Genomic DNA, 26064 nt, shown 5'->3' with positions numbered 1-26064 from the left:
GTGTCCCTTTAGTGTCTCCGTCGGTAGGACTAACAGATAAAATGTCTTCTCCTAAATCTAAAAACCCTGTTAGTGTCCCTTTAGTACGGTGGCCGGGAAGTGCAATGCAACATTACAAAGAATAAAACACTTTTACAAAGCTCAAGACAAATTTACATTTTGGAAAACAAATTTACATTTTAGAAAACAAATTAACATTTTGGAAAACAAAATAACATTTTAGAAAACAAATTTACATTTTAGAAAACAAATTTACATTTTGGAAAACAAATTTACATTTTAGAAAACAAATTTACATTTTAGAAAACAAATTTACATTTTGGAAAACAAAATTACATTTTGGAAAACAAATTTACATTTTAGAAAACAAATTTACATTTTAGAAAACAAATTTACATTTTGGAAAACAAAATTACATTTTGGAAAACAAAATTACATTTTGGAAAACAAATTTACATTTTAGAAAACAAAATAACATTTTGGAAAACAAATTTACATTTTAGAAAACAAATTTACATTTTGGAAAACAAAATAACATTTTAGAAAACAAATTAACAAGATGCAAAACACTTTTACCAGTCCCGAAACAAATTTACAAATGACAGATTCTTCACGGAAAGGGAATGTACCACATACCGGAAGTGATGAGGTGTTGCTGGTGAGCGCAGTCAATTTGTGTTGTTGTGAGTATATGGCGTGAATGAAGTTTATGGTGACTTTACGTGTGGTCGGTGTTTTGAGTTTTTAAAGGACGCGGACCTGACAGAAACATTGGAAAAACGGGGAACGTATCGACAGCCGCGGCCGGATCGAAGCTACAGCGGGGGGGCAGCTGAGTCCGTCTGCAGCTGCAGGACCTGGAGCTCACTGCCCATTCCTGGGAGCCAAAACGACACCACGCAGCTGGAGACCCAGGCCGTATTGCTGGGCCCGCTGGAGGGAAGGGAAGCCCGGGAGAATCAGATCCAGGACTAAACGGAGCGGACTGTCACAGCCTGCTGAAGTTTAAATCACAGGTTTCCTAAAGGGAGTCTGGCGGGACTCGGACTGTGGACGACGAAACATGACTTTAAGTCTCGTTAAAGGAATAACTACATGCAGAAATAAATGAATCATTAGTGGGGGAGTGAGCCTGGACATTTCAGTCTGTTTAAACTTCACTTTGAAGCAGAACCTCTTAGTTCAGAAGGGTGAAGTTTCCGTTTGTACTCATATCTGTGAACTGATTATAATAAATATTCTTTAACACCTTAATTAGTCTCTTTGTCTTTTTGTTTAAAAAAACTACAACATCACATGAGATTTTGACGATTTATAGTGATTTTATTTCCGTTAGACCTTTGCCTACATTGACGCTGATGCATTAAAGACGGCCCATAGACAGTATATAAGGGAGTGCCTCCCCTGTTCCAAGATGGCGGCTCTATTGACGCATTCGATCCATAACTGCCGTAGTCAAGGCGACATGTATACAAAACCTCATCACTTCCGGTATGTGGTACATTCCCTTTCCGTGAAGAATCTGTCATTTGTAAATTTGTTTCAGGACTGGTAAAAGTGTTTTGCATCTTGTTAATTTGTTTTCTAAAATGTAAATTTGTTTTCTAAAATGTAAATTTGTTTTCCAAAATGTAAATTTGTTTTCTAAAATGTAAATTTGTTTTCCAAAATGTTAATTTGTTTTCTAAAATGTAAATTTGTTTTCCAAAATGTAATTTTGTTTTCCAAAATGTAAATTTGTTTTCTAAAATGTAAATTTGTTTTCCAAAATGTAAATTTGTTTTCTAAAATGTAAATTTGTTTTATAAAATGTAAATTTGTTTTCCAAAATGTAAATTTGTCTCAAGCTTTGTAAAAGTGTTTCATTCTTTGTAATGTTGCATTGCACTTCCCGGCCACCGTACTTTAGTGTCTCCGTCAGTAGGACTAACAGATAAAATGTCTTCTCCTAAAGCTAAAAACCCTGTTAGTGTCCCTTTAGTGTCTCCGTCAGTAGGATTAACAGATAAAATGACTTCTCCTAAAGCTAAAAACCCTGTTATTGTCCCTTTAGTGTCTCCGTCAGTAGGACTAACAGATAAAATGTCTTCTCCTAAAGCTAAAACCCTGTTAGTGTCCCTTTAGTGTCTCTGTCAGTAGGATAACAGATAAAAGTCTTCCTAAAGCTAAAAACCTGTTAGTGTCCCTTTAGTGTCTCTGTCAGTAGGACTAACAGATAAAATGTCTTCTCCTAAAGCTAAAAACCCTGTTAGTGTCCCTTTAGTGTCTCCGTCGTAGGGACTAACAGATAAAATGACTTCTCCTAAAGTTAAAACCCCGTTAGTGTCCCTTTAGTGTCTCTGTCAGTAGGACTAACAGATAAAATGTCTTCTCCTAAAGCTAAAACCCTGTTAGTGTCCCTTTAGTGTCTCCGTCAGTAGGACTAACAGATAAAATGTCTTCTCCTAAAGCTAAAACCCCGTTAGTGTCCCTTTAGTGTCTCCGTCAGTAGGACTAACAGATAAAATGACTTCTCCTAAAGTTAAAACCCTGTTAGTGTCCCTTTAGTGTCTCCGTCGGTAGGACTAACAGTTGGCAGTGGTGAAAGCCCTGGTGCTCGGAGGCTCCAACGGCCGCTACGAGTTCATGTCGCTGACCAAGCCGTGGAACCGGTCCTCGCTGTCACATCTCCTCCAGCGGTAGGGCTCCGAGCATCATTTTTATCTAAGTGCCATTGACGTGTGTATAAATATATATTTATACACACGTCAATGGCACTTAGAGAGTTAATATGAGGTCTCTCTCTCACTCATGTTATTCTTACTCCTCACACACACTCTCTCTCTCTCTCTCTCACACACACACACACTCACACACACACACACACACACACACACACACACACACACACACTCTCTCTCTCTCTCTCTCTCTCTCTCACACACACACACACACACACACACACACTCTCTCTCTCTCTCACACACACACACACACTCTCTCTCTCTCTCTCTCACTCATGTTATTCTTACTCCTCACACACACTCTCTCTCTCTCTCTCTCACACACACACACACACACACACACACACACACACACACACACACACACACACACACACACACACTCTCTCTCTCTCACACACACACACACACACACAGGGTGCGAACTACGGGGGAGCTAGGGGGAGCTCGGCTCCCCTTATTAAGACATGGGCTCCCCTGAAAACGTGATTTGTGAAATTTTGTGGGGTCTCTAAAAAAATTGACAATGTGTCATTTTGACGTGCAATTTCAGTTTTGTGTAATGTGATCATCGTGGATTATAATGTGTAAAACTTAAAAAATATAATCCATGCGTGATGGTGATTTAAACCCAATTCACTTCAATAAAGAAAACTATACATGCTATTCTTGTTATGAGCATCAAGGCTGGCGCTAGTGTGCAAATCCAACTCATGTTTAGTAGGCTACATGTTAACTCAAAGATTCAGAAAAAATATAAACATTGGAGGCCATTAATCAGTGCGCAAAGTCCTTGAAATCCATTCGCAGTAAGCATCATATAGCCATGGCAAAAGAAAACAAGGCAGTATAATTAATTTTGGTTTTACTAAGAAACTGTGTAGCGCATGACGTTAATAGCACGACTAATTCACCTGCTGCGAGCCCTGTTAGCACACCCCCCCGGGTGACAACGCAAGAAGAAGCTGAAGAAATAATGTCGTCTCTGGCTGAAGATGATCCTAACCCCTCGCCTCCCTCTCTCCAAGTTAAATTGGAACAGCCGGCAGTGGAGAGCCTGGAAGAGCCCATATAAACATGGCTGTTTGTTAAGGATGGAAGCTTGGGGCCGCCGCGTCAAGGTCTAATTGAACGGAGGAGTTCTGGTATTCTTCGGTAGCCTGAGTAACTTTCACCGTTGTTCATGTGAAATCTCAAAAACAGCCTGATGCTTTGTTTATATATTTGTGGCTGCGGTTTGCCCTATCTACTCCTGTCGATAAAGTATGATAGGGTAAATCCTGTAGTGCATACACTTGTAGCTGTTATGTATCTTTGTAAGTCATTGTAAGTTGCAAGCCGACCCCCCCGCGTGGAAAAAAAGTGGGCTCCCCCGAAGGCCACGGTATAGTTCGAACACTGCACACACACACTCTCTCTCTCTCTCACACACTCTCTCTCTCTCACACACACACTCTCTCTCTCTCTCTCACTCTCACACACTCACTCTCTCTCTCTCACTCTCACACACTCACTCTCTCTCTCTCACTCTCACACACACACACACACTCTCTCTCTCTCTCACACACTCACTCTCTCTCTCACTCTCACACACACACACTCTCTCTCTCACACACTCTCTCTCACACACACACTCTCTCTCACTCTCACACACTCTCTCTCTCTCTCTCTCACACACACACTCTCTCTCTCTCTCACTCTCACACACACACACTCACTCTCACTCTCTCACACACACACTCTCTCTCTCTCTCTCACTCACACACACACTCTCTCTCTCTCTCACTCTCTCACACACACTTCTCTCTCTACTCTCCTCTCTCCTACTCTCACACACACTCACTCACTCTCACACACTCACTCTCTCTCTCTCTCACTCTCTCACACACACACTCTCTCTCTCTCTCTCTCTCTCACACACACACACACACACACACACTCTCTCTCTCTCTCACTCTCTCTCACACACACACACACACACACACACACACACACACACACACACCTGTCTTTCTCTTACTCCAGTCACAGAACAGTTGTTTTAACAGATGCTATTGTAGCTAGCTGTTAGCTGCTAACGTTAGCTTACCTCCTTTTGATTTCAGCTCCAAGGACGCAGCTCAAACTGAAATAAATCCGTTTTCTTTCCAAAGGGAAGTGTAAGAAGTATAGAGTCAGTTTGTGCTGTTTAACGGAACATTAAATATATAAATAACATAATATCCGCGGGTGTAACAAACAAACAAACTGTCCACCGTCCATTCAGACAGTGTGTGTGTGTGTGTGTGTGTGTGTGTGTGTGTGTGTGTGTGAGGACCCCCGCCGGCCGCCCACGGGGCCGTTTCAGCATCTGCCTGTCTGAAAAACAATAAACAAAAATTTAAACACGCATACAAAAAAATCTAAAACCTGGGAGAATACTAATTAAAAGTCAAATAAACAAACACAAAAATATCAAAAGGAAATGAAAACCAAAGAAGAGGATTTCCCCCAAAAACTTTCCTCAAAACGATTCAGGCGGTTTGTATCAGCCACTATGAGTAGAACAGAAAAAGATCATTTTATATATAAACATATATAAATATATATAATTTTAAACTAATTTTGTGACGGTTCCAGATGTTTTAATTAACATGAATGAATGTTGTATTTACACACATGTTGTTAATTAAACTTAATATTTATTTATTAATATTATTATTTTTCAATGATTTTATTCCATTTATTCATATATTATGTTTTAAATTTTTAGAAATGTAATTTAGAAACAGTTTCAGTTCGTAAACATTACATTTAGATTAGTATACAGCAATGTGTCTGTCTGTGTGTGTGTGTGTGTGTGTGTGTGTGTGTGTGTGTGTGTGTGTGTGTGTGTCTATATATATATATATATATATATATATATATATATATATATATATATATATATATATATGTATATATATATATATATGTATATATATATATATATATATATATGTAAATGTATCTATGTATATAGTGAATGTACATTTGAAAAACCTTTTCATTTTTATTTTTTTATTTTAATTTAATTTAATTTATTTTTTTACTTAAACCTTATTTCCAAAGAGAATTTACAGAAATTCGATCATACATTTGAAAAACCGTTAATAAAAAAATAGCGTAATGTTGCGTTCTTCCGGTCGTAGCTGTATCCCCGGCAGCGCTCTGGGGATACAGCTACCTACGTTAGGACCCGTATTTCCGCTCTGGTTTTGGTTCCTAGCTACCAGCCGTCCTATTAGCCTCTGTTAGCCTCTTAGCTCCGAGTTTAACCGCCTAAAGTCTGTAAATAAAACTAAAATGACTCCACACTGAGTCTGCTGCATGCTGGTTGTTAGCTGCTAGCTCCTCTAGCGTTATATTCACCCTTACAGCGCAGCTAACGGAGCATGCTAACCGGCTAGCTGCTGCGTTTCTGAGTCTGTTTGTTAGTTCCGATGAAGAGGAAACGTTAGCATGCTGAGGAGTCAATAACAGGTAATCCATACACATGCTAACACACAGCTAACGTTAGCATGCTGCGGAGTCAATAACAGGTAATCCAGACACATGCTAACACACAGCTAACGTTAGCATGCTGCGGAGTCAATAACAGGTCATCTAGACACATGCTAACACACAGCTAACGTTAGCACTGACACATAAATACTCCGCTGTTTACTGGATAAATGGATTAGTAGTTTAGTCTCTAACGTTAAAATGTGGACCAGTGTTTCCCAAAAGTCCAAGATGACGTCATCAAATGTCTTGTTCTGTCCACTACTCAGAGATCTCGAGACTACTGTCCCAGAGGAGAGAAGACACTAGGACATATCCACACTAGTGTATCTGTTATATCAGACACTAGAACATATCCACACTAGTTATCTGTTATATCAGACACTAGAACATATCCACACTAGTTTACCTGTGTATCAGACACTAGGACATATCCACACTAGTTTACCTGTTATATCAGGCACTAGAACATATCCACACTAGTTGACCTGTGTATCAGACACTAGGACATATCCACACTAGTTTACCTGTTGTATCAGATACTAGGACATATCCACACTAGTTTACCTGTTGTATCAGACACTAGGACATATCCACATTAGTTTACCTGTTGTATCAGACACTAGGACATATCCACACTAGTTTATCTGTTATATCAGACACTAGGACATATCCACACTAGTTATCTGTTATATCAGACACTAGGACATGTCCACACTAGTTTACCTGTTGTATCAGACACTAGGACATGTCCACACTAGTTACCTGTTATATCAGACACTAGGACATGTCCACACTAGTTTACCTGTTGTATCAGACACTAGGACATGTCCACACTAGTTTACCTGTTATATCAGACACTAGGACATATCCACACTAGTTTACCTGTTATATCAGACACTAGGACATATCCACACTAGTTTACCTGTTATATAAGGGACTAGGACATATCCACACTAGTGTATCTGTTATATCAGACACTAGGACATATCCACACTAGTTTATCTGTTATATCAGACACTAGGACATATCCACACTAGTTTATCTGTTATATCAGACACTAGGACATATCCACACTAGTTTACCTGTTATATCAGACACTAGGACATATCCACACTAGTTATCTGTTATATCAGACACTAGGACATGTCCACACTAGTTATCTGTTATATCAGACACTAGGAAATATCCACATTAGTTTATCTGTTATATCAGACACTAGAACATATCCACACTAATTTATCTGTTATATCAGACACTATGACATATCCACACTAGTTTATCTGTTATATCAGACACTAGGACATATCCACACTAGTTATCTGTTATATCAGACACTAGGACATATCCACATTAGTTTATCTGTTATATCAGACACTAGAACATATCCACACTAGTTTATCTGTTATATCAGACACTAGGACATATCCACACTAGTTTATCTGTTATATCAGACACTAGGACATATCCACACTAGTTTATCTGTTATATCAGACACTAGGACATATCCACACTAGTTATCTGTTATATCAGACACTAGGACATATCCACACTAGTTTACCTGTTATATCAGACACTAGAACATATCCACACTAGTTTACCTGTTATATCAGGCACTAGGACATATCCACACTAGTTATGTTATATCAGACACTAGGACATATCCACATTAGTTTACCTGTTATATCAGACAATAGAACATATCCACACTAGTTTACCTGTTGTATCAGACACTAGGACATGTCCACATTAGTAATCTGTTATATCAGACACTAGGACATATCCACATTAGTTTACCTGTTATATCAGACACTAGGACATATCCACATTAGTTTACCTGTTATATCAGACACTAGGACATATCCACACTAGTTTATCTGTTATACAGTGAGGAAAATAAGTATTTGAACACCCTGCTATTTTGCAAGTTCTCCCACTTGGAAATCATGGAGGGGCCTGTAACATCGTTGAGGTGCATGTCCACTGTGAGAGACATGATCTATAAAAAAAAAGAAAAATCCAGAAATCACAATGTATGATTTTTTAACTATTTATTTGTATGATACAGCTGCAAATAAGTTTTTGAACACCTGAGAAAATCACTGTTAATATTTGGTACAGTAGCCTTTGTTTGCAATTACAGAGGTCAAATGTTTCCTGTAGTTTTTCACCAGGTTTGCACATACTGCAGGAGGGATTTTGGCCCACTCCTCCACACAGAAAGATCCTCCAAAGATTCTCTATTGGGTTTAGGTCTGGAGACTGGCTAGGCCAGAACCTTGATATGCTTCTTACAGAGCCACTCCTTGGTTATCCTGGCTGTGTGCTTCGGCTCATTGTCATGTTGGAAGACCCAGCCTCGACCCATCTTCAATGCTCTAACTGAGGGAAGGAGGTTGTTCCCCAAAATCTTGCAATACATGGCCCCGGTCATCCTCTCCTTAATACAGTGCAGTTGCCCTGTCCCATGTGCAGAAAAACACCCCCAAAGCATGATGCTACCACCCCCATGCTTCACAGTAGGGATGGTGTTCTTTGGGATGGTAATTCATCATTCTTTCTTCCAAACACGGTTAGTGGAATTATGACCAAAAGTTCTATTTTGGTCTGCATCTGACCACATGACTTTCTCCCATGACTCCTCTGGATCATCCAGATGGTCATTGGCAAACTTAAGACGGGCCTTGCCATGTGCTGGTTTAAGCAGGGGAACCTTCCGTGCCATGCATGATTTCAAACCATGACGTCTTAGTGTATTACCAACAGTAACCTTGGAAACGGTGGTCCCAGCTCTTTTCAGGTCATTGACCAGCTCCTCCCGTGTAGTCCTGGGCTGATTTCTCACCTTTCTTAGGATCATTGAGACCCCACGAGGTGAGATCTTGCATGGAGCCCCAGTCCGAGGGAGATTGACAGTCATGTTTAGCTTCTTCCATTTTCTAATGATTGCTCCAACAGTGGACCTTTTTTCACCAAGCTGCTTGGCAATTTCCCCGTAGCCCTTTCCAGCCTTGTGGAGGTGTACAATTTTGTCTCTAGTGTCTTTGGACAGCTCTTTGGTCTTGGCCATGTTAGTAGTTGGATTCTTACTGATTGTATGGGCTGGACAGGTGTCTTTATGCAGCTAACGGCCTCAAACAGGTGCATCTAATTTAGGATAATAAATGGAGTGGAGGTGGACATTTTAAAGGCAGACTAACAGGTCTTTGAGGGTCAGAATTCTAGCTGATAGACAGGTGTTCAAATACTTATTTGCAGCTGTATCATACAAATAAATAGTTAAAATCATACATTGTGATTTCTGGATTTTTTTTTTTGATTATGTCTCTCACAGTGGACATGCACCTACGATGACAATTTCAGACCCCTCCATGATATCCAAGTGGGAGAACTTGCAAAATAGCAGGGTGTTCAAATACTTATTTTCCTCACTGTATCAGACACTAGGACATATCCACACTAGTTATCTGTTATATCAGACCAGTGTTTCCTCTAGGATTTTTTTTAGCAGTGGGGGAAGATCTGTCGGACCCCCCCCCCCCCACGCCCGCCACCAAATGATTTACGTATTAAACAGAACTGACACTTCGCTGCAACACAAACAAATATATTTATTCACCTCTATTCACACACAATGAGGCATATTTTGATTTCGTTTTGATTGAACTGTATTTGTGAGGAACTGTAGGTCTACAAAATTAATTTTACAAGTACTTCTTCATAGGGAAACCAAAACCCAAAGTAGGCTCTAGTATGAAACCATTTATAATGAAACTAATTGCATATTTGCCTCAGTGGCAAAGTTGTTTTTTCTTGGCTTTTGGAAAAATAACTCCAAGGCTGGGTTACACTAGAACGGCCAGGACGGTCATTTTGACTGTTTTGATATTTATATGTGTAATAACTTTGCTTAATAAAAAAATACAATCCTGCTGGTACCTGACTTTTCCTAAAAGAGTCTGGATTTTCATTTTACATAGTTTTTATATACTGTACATTACACAAAAGGCAAAGAAAATACAATCACTTTGACCTATTTTGGCCATACTGTCATATTGACCGCTCGGATTTTGGCGGTTTTGTTTTTAATCTTTTGCGTGGTTGAAGATGCATCTTGGTTGTTTAGTAATAATCATAGCCTCTGTCAGAGACACGTAACTAGCGGTCTCGAGTAACAAGTGTGGGCAATGCATCACCGATGGGCCGAAGGCAAAGCCAGAGTCAGTAACGTAGACTACAGCGTGGATGGTTCTGAATCAGTAGAAAAGCACCGGGCGATTGTTCTGTGAAAGGCGCAGTAGGCCTACACGTAGACGGTAGCTGTCTACGTGTTCATATAACTTTATACATGCTACAACTGGCTGGAATCATGGCACACAGCTGAGAGCGGAGTTTATGGAGGAAAAAAAGGGCAGCGGTGCACGGTCCGAGCAGCGCTGCGCACCGCAGCAGACACCAAATCGGAGGCAGTGCCTGCCAGGTTAGGTTAGGTTATAAATGTTCAAATAGCATACTTTTAATTATTTGGCTGTGAGTTATGTTGAATGAATTTCCCCCAATAGGTTTCATGAATGTATGAAATAATCATGGTTTAGCCTACTAGGCCATGATCTGATATCGAGGGCATGTATTGAATCAACAGACACGTGCAATTTAGCTAGCAGGTGAAGGTAAAACTAAAATGTGCAAGAACTATAGACTAATACAGGCTTAAATTAACTGACAATATAAGTTATACGACTTACAGTTCTCACGAATGCACACATGCCATCTCAACCAGCCGGTCTCTTTTTTCTTTATCACTTTTCTCCGAGTGGCGCGCTGCCCACTGGCGTTGTGAAGTGTGTGTCTGCGCTATTCTCCGTCGACGTGCTCTTTACAATCACTGCTGATAGACGGCTTTTTGTGTATATATTTCTGATACCGTGGCGGACCGCCACTTGCCAATCAACATAGAGGAAACACTGAGAGTTGTTTGTCAAGTGTCACACCCAGGTTTCTATCAGTCTGGATGGGGACTACCACAGAGTTATTGATTGTTATAGTCAGGTCAGTGTTTCCTCTAGGATTTTTTTTAGCAGTGGGGGAAGATCTGTCGGAACTCCCCCCGCGCCCCGCCACCGAATGATTTACGTATTAAACTGAACTGACACTTCGCTGCAACACAAACAAATATATTTATTCACCTCTATTCACACACAATGAGGCGTATTTTCATTTAGTTTTGATTGCACTGTATTTTTGAGGAACTGTAGGTCTACAAAATTAATTTTACATGAACTTCTTCATAGGGAAACCAAAACCCAAAGTAGGCTAGAGTATGAAACCATTCATAATGAAACTAGTTGCATATTTGCCTCAGTGGCAAAGTTGGCAGCCTTGCAGTGTGCATTTGATTTTTCTTGGATTTTGGAAAAATAACTCGATACTCAATATGTTTCATGAATGTATGAAATAATCACGGTTTAGCCTACTAGGCCATGATCTGATATCGAGGGCGTTGTATTGAATCAACAGACACGTGCAATTTAGCTAGTAGGTGAAGGTGAAACTAAAATGTGCAAGAACTATAGACTAATACAGGCTTAAATTAACTGACAACATAAGTTATACGACTTACAGTTCTCACGAATGCACACATGCCATCTCAACGCGTGCCCACTCGCGTTGTGAAGCGTGTGTCTGCACTATTCTCCGTCGACGCGCTCTTTACAATCACGGCTGATAGACGCTTTTTGTACATTTCTGAAACCGTGGCGGGAGAAATCTAACCGTGGCGGACCGCCACTTGCCAATCAACATAGAGGAAACACTGCAGGTCTTGGGTAGGAGAGCCCCTCCCTGGAAGGAAAAGGAGCTCAGTCTTGTCGAGGTTTAGTTTCAGATGGTGTGTGGACATCCAAGAAGAAATATCAGTCAGACAGGCCGAGATACATGCCGCTACTTGAGTTACAGACTCAGGAAAGGAGAGAATTAGGTGGGTGTCATCGGCGTAGCTGTGGTAGGAGAATCCGTGCGAGTGAATGACAGACCGTGGTGTACAGAGAGAAGAGGAGGGGACCCAGGGCTGATCCCTGAGGAACCCCAGATTTGAGTGGGTAGGGTTCTGAGGTAGAGGCAGAGCCTGAGACACCCAGATCCTGGAGTGTGGAAATATTTAAACTGAGCAGCGATAGTTAAACATCTGGAACTATCAGTTCATTAATCAAAGATTTATTTGGTTTCTTTTCAGAGTCATCTTTCTGAAGAAGTCTTTCTTTCCTCCCTCGGACTCTGTCGTGATTGGCTGAGAGGCTTCCCTGGCTGTAATCTCATTGGCTGAGAGGCTTCCCTGGCTGTGATCTGATTGGCTGAGAGGAGCCATGCTGACCTAGGATCAGCTGTTAGTCAGTTTGCTGTGTGCGGAGTAACACAGTGACTCATCATGTCTGAGAACCAGCCCAACAACAACAACGTCCCTCTGAACAACAACAACAACAACAACATGGGACCCAACCGGCTACGGAACCCCAACATCAACCAGAACCCGCTCATCAACGTCCGGGACCGCCTCTTCCACGCACTCTTCTTCAAGATGGCCGTCACCTACGCCCGACTGTTCCCGCCATCTTTCAGGAGGGTCTTCGAGTTCTTCGTCCTGCTAAAGGTAGGAAACATCTGGGCAACGTCTAGGGAACATCTGGGCAACATCTGGGTAATATCTGGGTAACATCTGGGTAATATCTGGGGAACATATAGGCAATATCTGGGGAACATCTGGGCAATATCTAGGTAATATCTGGGCAACATCTGGGCAATATCTGGGGAACATATAGGCAATATCTGGGGAACATCTGGGGCAACGTCTGGGCAATATCTGGGGCAACATCTAGGGAACATCTGGGCAATATCTGGGCAACATTGTCTCAAAAATAAAAGCCTGACAGCATTATCTCCTCTGTGTTCGTGGCCAGGCGCTCTTCGTCCTCTTCATCCTGGCCTACATCCACATCGCCTTCTCTCGCTCGCCCATCGACTGTCTGGAGGCGGTGAGGGAGCGCTGGCCGCGGGACGGCATCCTGCGGGTGGAGATCCAGAGGAACTCCAGCCGCGCGCCCGTCTTCCTGCAGCACTACGACGCCGCGGCCGGCCTGCAGGAGGCGCTGGGGGCAGGGGGGGAGGCCGGGCTGGGGGCGGGGCTTAGCCTGGCAGCGCTGCAGGACGAAGATGAGGAAGAGGAGGAGATGACCATGGAGATGTTTGACAACAGCTCCGTACAGGTGAGACGCAGACACAGTCGTAAAATGGTTAGTTCCCCGGTTAGTTGGTCTGGCCCGTAATACATCTATGGTCTGACCCATAACACATATATGGTCTGACCCATAACACATCCCATAATACATCTATGGTCTGACCCATAATACATCCCATAATACATCTATGGTCTGACCCATAATACATCCCATAATACATCTATGATCTGACCCATAATACATCCCATAATACATCCCATAATACATCCCATAATACATCCCATAATACATCCCATAATACATCATGGTCTGACCCATAATACATATATGGTCTGACCCATAATACATCCCATAATACATCCTATAATACATCCCATAATACATCCCATAATACATCCCATAATACATCCCATAATACATCCCATAATACATCCCATAATACATCCCATAATACATCCCATAATACATCCCATAATACATCTATGGTCTGACCCATAATCCATCGTTAGTTCTGTGATTCCTTCTTGTAGTTCTTTAGATTAAATGTGCTTTTGATAAGTTAAATGAATGTTTGTTTGTGTTTTCTGTGATGTGCTGCAGTTTGATCTGGACATGGAGCCTCGTCTGAAGCCGTCTCTGATTGGTGGAGGAGGAGGAGGGGGGGGAGGAGGAGGGAATGGCAGTCAGGACGTCTCCTTCAGTCAGACCACTAAAGGTATGCAGCCGCTGGACGACTCAGTGTCTGAGCTGGAGATGATGACCAGAGCAGGTAAACTCTTCCTCTCCTCTTCCTCCTCTTCCTCATCCTCCTCGTCTTCCTCATATTCCTCATCTTCCTCTCTACCCTTCCTCATCTTCCTCTTCTCATCTTCCTCTTCTCTCCTCTTCCTCATCTTCCTCTCTACCCTTCCTCATCTTCCTCTTCTCATCTTCTTCTCTTCCTCTCCTCTTCCTCTCCTCCTCTCTTCTTCCTCATCTTCTTCCTCTCTTCCCTTCCTCATCTTCCTCTTCTTCCCTTTCTACCCTTCCTCATCTTCCTCCTCATCTTCTTCCTCTCTTCCCTTCCTCATCTTCTTCTTCTTCCCTTCCTCATCTTCCTCTCATCTTCTCATCTATCATCTTCTCCTGGACAGAAATCCATCTCTAGTTTAAAGTCTCCTTTAACTCTGCATATTATTTTGCCTCATGTATTTTATAATAGTTTACCGTGTTTACCTGCCGGTTAATCTCTGGCTTCAGAAAGGTTTCCAACGGCTCTGTGTCATGTTTCCATTGAAGTATTTTCACAAATTTATCTCAATTTATTTTCGGCCGGCTCTGCGTCCCCTTCCTCTGTCTCTGTGTTGGGATTCTAACCTCCGGTTGATTTGTGAGGACTATGGTTAACTGGTCATCAGATCTCTGCAGGCTAAATCCAGACAGCTAGACTGTCTGTCTGTCTGTCTGTCTGTCTGTCTGTCTGTCTGTCTGTCTGTCTGTCTGTCTGTCTAACAGCTAGCTAGACTATCTGTCTGTCTGTCTGTCTGTCTAACAGCTAGCTAGACTATCTTTCTGTCTGTCTGTCTGTCTGTCTGTCTGTCTGTCTGTCTAACAGCTAGCTAGACTATCTGTCCAATCTGAGTTCTCTGTTGCACGACTAAAACTACTTCTGAACGTCCACATGTTCCACCAGAACCAGTTCCTTCCTGAGACTATTTAGCAGAGGCACCGTGGCTCCGTCCGGAGCTTAGCCCCGCCCACGATGATTGTGATTGGTTTAACCCTCCTGTCGTACTCCGGTCAAATTTGACAACATTTTCTAAGTTTCTATTTCAGCAATTTGGGATTTCTTTTTAACCAAATTGACCAAAAAAAAACAAACATGGATGTTTCCATACAATGCTCTTCACATGTAAAATAAACTATCAGTTCACTACTTTCATTGAATTTGGGTGTTTCATTCAATTTCATAGCATGACAAAAATGTTGTGAGAAAAATGACAAAAACATTTTAAAAAAGTGACAAAAACATCAGGAAAAGTGTTGAAAAAGACAACCTAAATGTTGGAAAAAAAAAAGTAATTTGTAATTTTAAGTTTTGACCCAGAAAAACTAAACGTTGAGCTGTGGAGGAGGGTCCACGCAGCATTCTGGGATGGGAGGAAAACGTGCTCTGGTTTATTAGCATTTCTTTAACCCTCGTGTTGTCTTCTCGTCAACGTTTTGTTTTTCTGGGTCAGAATTAAAAATTACAACCAATTTTTTAACATTTAGGTCGTATTTTTCTCCACTCCCGGTCTGGACATGAGAGACTAACGTGTGTGGACTAGGGCTTTGACTTTTGCCCAAAAATCATATTCGAAGTTCGTTTGTATATTAATATTAATATTCGAATATTTATTAATATTTTGACCATTAAATGCCTTCAGTGTAAAAAAAAAAATTAAGTCAGACCCTGGATTAAACACAAACAGTGTGCTTTCGACACGAAGTTCGGAGCTTTCACCGTAGCCTCCGTAAGTGGTCTGATGTTTATACTCGTGTGCTGGTGTGTGCGTGGAGCCGGTGTGTGTGTGTGTGTGTGTGTGTGTGTGTGTGTGTGTGTGTGTGTGTGTGTGTGTGTGTGTGTGTGTGTGTGTGTGTGTGTGTGTGTGTGTGTGTGTGTGTGTGTGTGTCTATGTGTGTGTGTCTATGTGTGTGTGTGTGGGCGGTGTTGCCAACTTAGCGACTTTTTTTCACAAAAGCGACTAGCGACAAATCTGGCGACTTTGTGTAGAAAAGACAGCGACTTTCTGTAAAATTGTACAGAAACTGTATTGTCCAGCGAGCACGCCATGTATTTCTCTCCTGTAGCCCCAAAACAGTCACCTTTCTCTTCTGTTGAGTGACTGAGGAGCAGTTATTTTTTTATATTCGAATGATATTCGAATAACGAAGTTCGGAGTCAAAGCCCTAGTGTGGACTAGACGACACAAGGGTGTTTAGTGCCCGCTGTTCCCCAATGTCTGTTGCCGTCTGTCGTTGTTTCAGTGGGGCCTCAGGAGAAGACCGACTGTTTATTTTAGTTTTTATATTTCTTACGCTTCTTTCCACATTTTGACGCTTTTTTTCGCTGTTTTTTGTAGCGGCCCATTCAGGTCACTGCTCATTGGCTGATCTGTTGTTGTAGCTGATTATTGTTTAAAAGTCTTACATTTTGCCGCTTTTTTGCCGTTTTTTCCGCCATTTCTGAAGATTTCTTTGCTGCGTTTTCTCCTGAGTAGACACATGGTCACCTGAATGCTTTCCATCTGACTCATCAGTCCCACTCAGTCTGTTCCTGTCTGTTGTTGCAGTGTGGTCAGTCGTTGTCTGTTGTTGCAGTGTGACCGGTCTGTTCTGTCTGTTGTTGCAGTGTGACCAGTCTGTTCTGTCTGTTGTTGCAGTGTGACCAGTCTGTTCTGTCTGTTGTTGCAGTGTGACCAGTCTGTTCTGTCTGTCGTTGCAGTGTGACCGGTCTGTTGTTGCAGTGTGACCAGTCTGTTGTGTCTGTTGTTGCAGTGTGACCAGTCTGTTCTGTCTGTCGTTGCAGTGTGACCAGTCTGTTGTTGCAGTGTGACCAGTCTGTTGTGTCTGTCGTTACAGTGTGACCAGTCTGTTCAGTGTGACCAGTCTGTTGTGTCTGTCGTTGCAGTGTGACCAGTCTGTTGTGTCTGTCGTTGCAGTGTGACCAGTCTGTTCTGTCTGTTGTTGCAGTGTGACCAGTCTGTTGTGTCTGTCGTTGCAGTGTGACCAGTCTGTTGTGTCTGTTGTTGCAGTGTGACCAGTCTGTTGTGTCTGTCGTTGCAGTGTGACCAGTCTGTTGTGTCTGTCGTTGCAGTGTGACCAGTCTGTTCTGTCTGTTGTTGCAGTGTGACCAGTCTGTTGTGTCTGTCGTTGCAGTGTGACCAGTCTGTTGTGTCTGTTGTTGCAGTGTGACCAGTCTGTTGTGTCTGTCGTTGCAGTGTGCCCATTTTCTGTTACCAGTTGTTGTGTTTTGTTGTTGCAGTGTGACCAGTCTGTTCTGTCTGTTGTTGCAGTGTGACCAGTCTGTTGTGTCTGTCGTTGCAGTGTGACCAGTCTGTTGTGTCTGTCGTTGCAGTGTGACCAGTCTGTTCTGTCTGTTGTTGCAGTGTGACCAGTCTGTTGTGTCTGTTGTTGCAGTGTGACCAGTCTGTTGTGTTTGTTGTTGCAGTGTGACCAGTCTGTTGTGTCTGTCGTTGCAGTGTGACCAGTCTGTTGTTGCAGTGTGACCAGTCTTTTCTGTCTGTCGTTGCAGTGTGACCAGTCTGTTGTGTCTGTTGTTGCAGTGTGACCAGTCTGTTGTTGCAGTGTGACCAGTCTGTGATTTTGTTTGGGGGGGGGGGGGGGGGGGGGGGGTGTGTGTTGTGGGGTGGTGGGGGGGTGGGGTATTGACAAAAATGAATATCTCTATATATTTTTTTCAATATCTCGATATCGATATTCAGACGATATTTTTGAAATCCTTCTAGAAGTTAAAAGAAGCCCTGTTCGGAGGCTATTTCAGTGGTTCTCTTGGGAAAATGTACAAGCAAGATGAAATCATAACAATAAACAAAGGGCTCTGTTCTGTAACATATTGCACACAACCATGTCCTTATTGGAAGCAGTCCTGGAGCTGGGACAGGGCCGGGTCAGACCAGGTTCTGATAGTCCTACTTGGCTGTATAGTCCTTCTGACCGGGATTTATGCTGGGATCAGGAGTTGTATGTGGTCTGACTGGCCCAGGTGACGGAGAGGTGCAGTTCTGTGTGCTTTTTTGATGTTGGAGTATACATGGTCTAGTGTGTTCTTCCCTCTAGTAACACAATCTAGCTACATGCTGGGAGAAAGCTGGAGGGGAACCGACTTTAAGGACGCCTTGTTAAAGTCCCCTGTATCCCGTATCCAGTTTGTTCACTATGGTTAGCAGTGAAACAAACTTGTGCTAACGTTAGCATTGGGGGCTATGTAGACGGCAGTGTGCTGTTTTCATAGTAAATAAAATGTACAGTATATTACCGACAGGGCTCCAGGTCAGGTGAGCCGTGCTGGGCAACGATCCTGCAGTTGGTACTCCATTCATTGTGCACATAAATGCAGTCCTCCGCCTCTGGTCGTGCCGGAGTTATGTTCTCATTCTGCCGGTAGATAGCTAGCTCGGCGTGCTAGCACCGACAACAACATGGAGGGCTCGGTCAGGCTATGTCCTCCGGGATGTTCTGAGCCGCCTGGAAGGCTCTCGTAACGGCTGTGTTGTATCGTGGTCCTGTATTGATTAGTTCAGTGTGGCTGTACGTACTTGTATAAATATACACCGACAGGAGAGCCGCTGCACAGTCGCGCGCCGCCATCTTTGTTGACATGAGTGAACGTCATAACACACAGGTAAGAACTAGTAGCAGCTTACTCTCTTGCGGGACGATCGTGATTTTGTACAAAAAATACAGTCAAACAAACCCCTACAGTATTAAAATCGCTACATATAATTGTTTAGAAGGTTATAGTGTGCGTTATTTGTTTTCTCTTTAACTTCCTTCAGCTCTTTTCATGTTTGGGGGGTCGGATTGTACAAATTATGAAATATTCGATATCCCAATTTTGCATATCGTCCAGACAACAATTTGGATATTATCGTCTAAACGATATATTGCCCACCTCTAGTGTGACCAGTCTGTTGTGTCTGTTGTTGCAGCGTGACCAGTCTGTCTGTTCTGTCTGTTGTTGCAGTGTGACCAGTCTGTTCTGTCTGTTGTTGCAGTGTGGTCAGTTGTTCTGTCTGTTGTTGCAGTGTGACCAGTCTGTCTGTTCTGTCTGTTGTTGCAGTGTGACCAGTCTGTTCCTGTCTGTTGTTGCAGTGTGACCAGTCTGTTCTGTCTGTTGTTGCAGTGTGGTCAGTTGTTCTGTCTGTTGTTGCAGTGTGACCAGTCTGTTCCTGTCTGTTGTTGCAGTGTGACCAGTCTGTCTGTTCTGTCTGTTGTTGCAGTGTGGTCAGTTGTTCTGTCTGTTGTTGCAGTGTGACCAGTCTCTGTTCTGTCTGTTGTTGCAGTGTGGTCAGTTGTTCTGTCTGTTGTTGCAGTGTGGCCCCAGGAGGAATACATCGTGGAGTATTCTCTGGAGTACGGCTTCCTGCGTCTGTCTCAGAGCACCAGACAGAGACTCAACATCCCCGTCATGGTCGTCACTCTGGGTGAGACTCACAGTCACATGACTCCTGTCTCACAGTCACATGACTCCTGTCTCACAGTCACATGACTCCTGTCTCACAGTCACATGACTCCTGTCACACAGTCACATGACTCCTGTCTCACAGTCACATGACTCCTGTCTCACAGTCACATGACTCCTGTCACTTGACTCCTGTCACATGACTCCTGTCTCACAGTCACATGACTCCTGTCTCACAGTCACATGACTCCTGTCTCACAGTCACATGACTCCTGTCTCACAGTCACATGACTCCTGTCACACAGTCACATGACTCCTGTCACTTGACTCCTGTCACATGACTCCTGTCTCACAGTCACATGACTCCTGTCACACAGTCACATGACTCCTGTCTCACAGTCACATGACTCCTGTCTCACAGTCACATGACTCCTGTCTCACAGTCACATGACTCCTGTCACATGACTCCTGTCTCACAGTCACATGACTCCTGTCACACAGTCACATGACTCCTGTCACACAGTCACATGACTCCTGTCTCACAGTCACATGACTCCTGTCTCACAGTCACATGACTCCTGTCACATGACTCCTGTCTCACAGTCACATGACTCCTGTCACATGACTCCTGTCTCAGTCACATGACTCCTGTCTCAGTCACATGACTCCTGTCACACAGTCACATGACTCCTGTCTCACAGTCACATGACTCCTGTCACATGACTCCTGTCTCACAGTCACATGACTCCTGTCTCACAGTCACATGACTCCTGTCTCACAGTCACATGACTCCTGCCTCACAGTCACATGATTTTAACACCTGTCTGCCTCAGGCCGGTTACACACTGCACGCGTCTTGCGAGCGTGGCGTTTCTGTTGCGCGTCAGCTGCGTGGATTTTTCTGTGTCCTACACACCAGAAGCGTGTCTGACACGGCGCTGCTCCTGCTGCTAGGTAACAGGGAGGGCTGATCTCGGGACATAGTGCCGACAGATTCAAACTGATAAATGGGTAAGTGGGCTGTCTGTTTATAACAACTTAGTGTAGCTGTAAAGAGCCTATATAACCTATCTGATGTTGGACCGTCACTCAGAACACACACTACGTTGTTATCGTAGCCTATCCTACCATTTATATATCGTAGCCTATCCTACCATTTATATATCGTAGCCTATCCTACCATTTATATATCGTAGCCTATCCTACCATTTATATATCGTAGCCTATCCTACCATTTATATAGAGCCTACTGATTTGATTAAAGCAAGACAATGTCGGCAGTATTGACTGCAAAATATGTTACAGAATATTTCGTTCTGTATGACAGGTGCAATATTTGAAAATCTTTTCTCTGAAATTTTGTATTACATTTATATCTACATTGATGTCAAAACCTAAACTTTGTGTCTAAATGACATAAACATATTTTCCTATTCTATTTTGCCTGGAAACGCTTCCAACACGCTCGCGTCTCGTGTGAAAAATAGGCGTCGGTTCTATTTCTAGCAGGCACGCGTCTCAGGCGTGTCTCAGGCCGGCAGTGTGTAAGCTCTAACCTGTTAACATGGGAGCCGAAATATAAAGGACACGCCACGCAGCTGACACGCTCGCGTGACGCTTCCAGTGTGTAACCGGCCTCACAGTCACATGGCTTTAACCCCTGTGATGAAACCTTTCAGATCCCACGAAGGACGAGTGTTTCGGTGACGGATTCAGTCGCTTCCTGCTGGACGAGTTTTTGGGCTACGATGACATACTGATGTCCAGCGTGAAGGCGCTCGCTGAGAACGAAGAGAACAAAGGTACAAAAACGCGGAGGGGAGTGAGAGAGAGAGAGAGAGAGAGACAGGTAGAAGGAGAGACAAATGGAGAAGGAGAGAGAGATAGGGAGGGAGAGACAGACCAACAGAGGGAAGAAGGGAGAGAGAGAGGCAGAGAGAAATGAAGAAGAGGGAGAGGGAGAGACAGAAAGGGAGAAGAGGGAGAGACAGAAAGGGACAAGGAGAGAGAGACAGAGAGAGAGGGAGAAGGAGAGAGAGACATCTTGTATTGGGGTCAATGAGGTAAAGTCTAAGTTAGATTTGTGGACGGTGTGTGATGTCAGTGTATCTGGGGCTGTGAGTCATCAGCAGGTGTGTGATGTCACACCTGTGGTTCTCCGCAGGGTTCCTGAGGAACGTGGTGTCTGGAGAACATTACCGCTTCGTCAGCATGTGGATGGCCAGAACGTCGTACCTGGCCGCCTTCGTCATCATGGTCATCTTCGTAAGTCAAAACAGCCGCACTTCAAAAACCATGGATCATAAACACCAGGCACTATAGTTTTTTTTTTTTTTTTTTTTTTTTTTTTTTTTTTTTTTTTTTTTTTTTTTTTTTTTTTTTTTTTTTTTTTTTTTTTTTTTTTTTTTTTTTTTTTTTTTTTTTTTTTTTTTTTTTTTTTTTTTTTTTTTTTTTTTTTTTTTTTTTTTTTTTTTTTTTTTTTTTTTTTTTTTTTTTTTTTTTTTTTTTTTTTTTTTTTTAGTTAGGTGCACTACAGGATGTAGCAGGGGAAACGGGTAAAGGGTGCAGGGCAGCGGCAGGGTCACCAGGGTGAGTAAGGGAACACAGGGGTGGCACGGTACCATAGGGCTCAGGTGCGAATTACAGGGTGCAGCAGGGTGTAGCAGGGCACTACAGGGTGTAGCAGGGCACTACAGGGTGCAGCAGGGAACTACAGGGGTAGCAGGGCAGTAGCAGGGCAATAGGGCAGCAGGGCACTACAGTGCACACAGGGTGTGGCAGGGAAATAGTGGCAGCAGGGCACGCACGGAAAGGTATCACAGGGCACTACAGAATGTTAGCAGGGCAGCATGGGCAAGCATGGTATAGCAGGGCACTGCAGGGTGTAGCAGGGCACTACAGGGTGTAGCAGGGCACTACAGGGCACCGAGTAGGACCACTTCGACAGCTGCAACTATGATTTAGGGGCCACCCTAATCCAAGGAAACATGCTGGATGAAAGAATACATATGGACTCCGGGGACATACTTTCTGGGACATAGAAGCACACAGATGGAAAGAGAGAGGAGAGAGGAGCTCAGTGGGTCAGAGGAAGTCCCCCGGCAGTCTAGAACTATAACAGCATAACTAAGAGCTGGTCCAAGGCAGACCTGAGCCAGTTCTATAAGGGCTGGTAGGTGAATCTGACGACTATGAAGAGAAGCAGAGAAGAGAAGGGTGGGCTGTGTCTTTAGCTGTACACCCTCCCCCACCGGTCTGAGGAGGGGGATGATTGTGTGTCTGTGTTTCAGACTCTGCTGATGATTGTGTGTCTGTTTCAGACTCTGCTGATGATTGTGTTTCTGTTTCAGACTCTGCTGATGATTGTGTTTCTGTTTCAGACTCTGCTGATGATTGTGTTTCTGTGTTTCAGACTCTGCTGATGATTGTGTGTCTGTGTTTCAGACTCTGCTGATGATTGTGTGTCTGTGTTTCAGACTCTGCTGATGATTGTGTGTCTGTGTTTCAGACTCTGCTGATGATTGTGTGTCTGTGTTTCAGACTCTGCTGATGATTGTGTGTCTGTGTTTCAGACTCTGCTGATGATTGTGTGTCTGTGTTTCAGACTCTGCTGATGATTGTGTGTCTGTGTTTCAGACTCTGTTGATGATTGTGTTTCTGTTTCAGACTCTGCTGATGATTGTGTGTCTGTGTTTCAGACTCTGTTGATGATTGTGTTTCTGTTTCAGACTCTGCTGATGATCGTGTTTCTGTGTTTCAGACTCTCTCCGTGTCCATGCTGCTCAGATATTCTCACCACCAGATCTTCGTTTTCATCGGTCAGTTTCCTCCCAAACCTGGCATCATACAGCCCCCGGTCCCGACCGGTTCAGACTGGTTGTTGTTCAGTCCAGTTCAAATTGCTTCACTTCAGTCTGGTCCAGTTTCAGGACTTCAATAACTGACACAGACCAGAACCAAGCCAGTACAGTGGGATGGTGAAGGAATGTCCTGCCCTATTTTGCCTCTGATTGGCTTACGCTGGTATTCTTACCCTGACCGTCGCACTCCTTATTCCTGAATCGAACCAATCCAACAACGAAGGTAACCAGTAATAGCCAGTTAGTAGGGTTGGATACCGAAACCCGGTTTCCATGGGACCGGTATATCCCGGGCCGAAGGACAACGCAGATCTGGGTGCCTCGTTACGCTGTCTCCTGACTTCCTTTGCTGCCCTCTGGTGCTCTGAAACGAACGTTACAGCCAACAGAAGCAGCGCTGCACGTGATGCTAGTCAACACGGTAACGTTAGCCTACCGTTAGCTAGTAACTGGCTTCAACACGGTTTAAATGCTGACCGTGCGTCTGTATGCTGGCGGAGAAACTACACCGCCATGATGCAACCAGTGTCCCAAATTAACTTTTTGACTCACCGGCCAAGTTGGCGAGTAGATAGAAAATCCCCCGGCCAGGCATATTTTTTACCGACCCAAATATTAAACAGCAGTTGTTGGTTTTTTTGCGTGTGTGTGTGTGTGTCTGTCTGTCTGTCTGTCTGTCTGTCTGTCTGTCTGTCTGTCTGTAACTTTGTGTGTGTGTGTATGTATTTGTGTGTGTGTCTGTAACGTTGTGTGTGTGCATGCGTGTCTGTGTGTGTATGTAGGTGTGTAGGTGTGTGTGTGTGTGTGTCTGTAACTTTGTGTGTGCGTGTCTCTGTGTGCGTGTGTGTGTGTATGTATTTGTGTGTGTCTGTAACGTTGTGTGTGTGCATGCGTGTCTGTGTGTGTATGTGCGTGTGTGTGCGTGTGTCTGTGTGTGTGTGCGTGTGTGTGTGTGTGCGTGCGTGTGTGTGTGTGTGTGTGTGTGCGTGTGCATGTCTGCACCAGCGAACTTCCGACATGCAGACAGCAGAGGAACAGAAGAACGTAGCTGCACCTTCACCAAAAAGAAGACTGAAAAAAACATGTTGACCAAACTATTTTGGTACAAACATGTACTCACCATTTGGCAGATAGCTCTCCGAAATTTACTCGCCAAACAGAAAAATCACCCGCATTTGGCGAGTGTTAATTTCGGCCCCTGGAGCGCTGCGTTCATTGTTGTTATGTAGCAATACACAAGTCGTTCTTTAATGTCCCCGACAAGACGGTCGTTTGGTGCTCTTGGTTTGTTTTAAAGTACCCTTTTAGCACCGATTCCCATCCCGACCAATCGGAGGGAAAGTAGGCGGGTCGAGTCATTCCTTGGCCATCCAATGCAGTTTAATCCAGTTCAGTGTTTTACATTTCAAACAGTTTGAGAAGTTTAGAAGTGACTGAGAACAGAATATCTAACCTTCAGCTGTGTGTCGGTCTGTTCCTCCTCAGTGGATCTTCTTCAGATGCTGGAGATGAACATGACCATCGCCTTCCCAGCAGCCCCTCTGCTCACCGTCATCCTGGCCCTCGTTGGTAAGCCCACATCAGCCCACACCAGCCCACATCAGTCCACACCCCGAAAACTTGAGCTATGTCCCTGGACATGAGGTCGGAGCGCGAGTTGAGGCAGGACCAGGCTGAAGTCTAGTCTAAAGCTTCGGCTGCATTGACCGCGGACCGTTGGAGGAGCAGACGTGGCGCTGAATGTATCTTTTGACGTCTAGAGCTGCAGCGCCACACAGCTTCATCAGATAAAAGTTGTGTCGTCTCTGCTCGAGTCAAAAGTCAAACTTTCTGTATTAGTCTCCCTGAGGAGGTTTGTACACTGGGAGAAATTGCTGCAAGAAATACAACAGACACACAACAAGCACAGGGCTCAAACAGTTAGAAGACAAATGTACAGGAAACATTTGGGCTCCTCAGAGAGCTCTGCAAATTACCAATTACCATTTTCTATACTTGTGCAAAAAAGCCATCCTTCTGTTCTCCCATACATGCCTTACAATCATTCCTCCATACATTCAGTTATAAATAAACATTCATTCATCCGTTCATATCCATACATACATTCAGTCACATATACATTAATGAATTCATAGTCATACGTTCATCGCTGCTCAGTAATGAGCTTGACTGAGAGAGGAACAAATGAGTCTCTCTGATTGGTTGGAGGTTTTGTCCCGCTAAAAGAAACATTGACTTTTTTCTCTCGTAATATTACAACCTTTAATCTCTAAATATTACAACCTTTTCTTAAAATATGAAATGGTTTATTCTGAAAATATACCCGAGCTGTCGTCTCTGCTCGAGTCTCGCTGATTGGTTGGAGGGTTTTAAACCCTGAGCCTGTGATGTCACTTCCTGTCGGCAGGCATGGAGGCCATCATGTCGGAGTTCTTCAACGACACGACGACGGCGTTCTACATCATCCTCATCGTGTGGCTGGCCGACCAGTACGACGCCATCTGCTGCCACACCAACACCAGCAAACGCCACTGGCTCAGGTGAGTCACATGACCAGCACC

General features: G+C 43.5%; 2 protein-coding genes across 3 annotated transcripts in view; one reads left to right on the top strand and one right to left on the bottom strand.

The window, feature by feature from the left end:
• The window catches only part of med16 (mediator complex subunit 16), a 25563-nt gene extending 20558 nt beyond the window's left edge, over positions 1-5005 (bottom strand). Inside the window, exon 1 of the mRNA XM_039812306.1 lies at positions 4813-5005. The gene's annotated coding sequence lies outside the window, so the exon portion shown is untranslated. The remainder of the gene's footprint in view (positions 1-4812) is intronic.
• An 893-nt stretch (positions 5006-5898) lies between these two features.
• On the top strand, positions 5899-26064 carry LOC120565586 (membralin-like). 2 transcript variants are annotated; one of them, XM_039811489.1, is made up of 10 exons: positions 5899-6224; positions 12478-12891; positions 13199-13504; positions 14078-14246; positions 19555-19665; positions 21323-21445; positions 21808-21908; positions 23404-23461; positions 24989-25072; positions 25911-26064. In XM_039811489.1, the coding sequence occupies exons 2-10, from the start codon at positions 12670-12672 to the stop codon at positions 26045-26047; spliced, it is 1311 nt and encodes a 436-aa protein (XP_039667423.1). In that variant the 5' UTR covers positions 5899-6224; positions 12478-12669; the 3' UTR covers positions 26048-26064. The 2 variants fall into 2 exon arrangements, with proteins under 2 accessions (XP_039667423.1, XP_039667424.1); XM_039811490.1 differs by having other exon boundaries at positions 14078-14192; positions 25911-26047.

This window comes from Perca fluviatilis, chromosome 9 (assembly GCF_010015445.1).
Source record: "Perca fluviatilis chromosome 9, GENO_Pfluv_1.0, whole genome shotgun sequence".
Lineage (NCBI taxonomy): Eukaryota > Metazoa > Chordata > Actinopteri > Perciformes > Percidae > Perca > Perca fluviatilis.
This window is presented reverse-complemented; position numbering and strand designations above follow the sequence as displayed.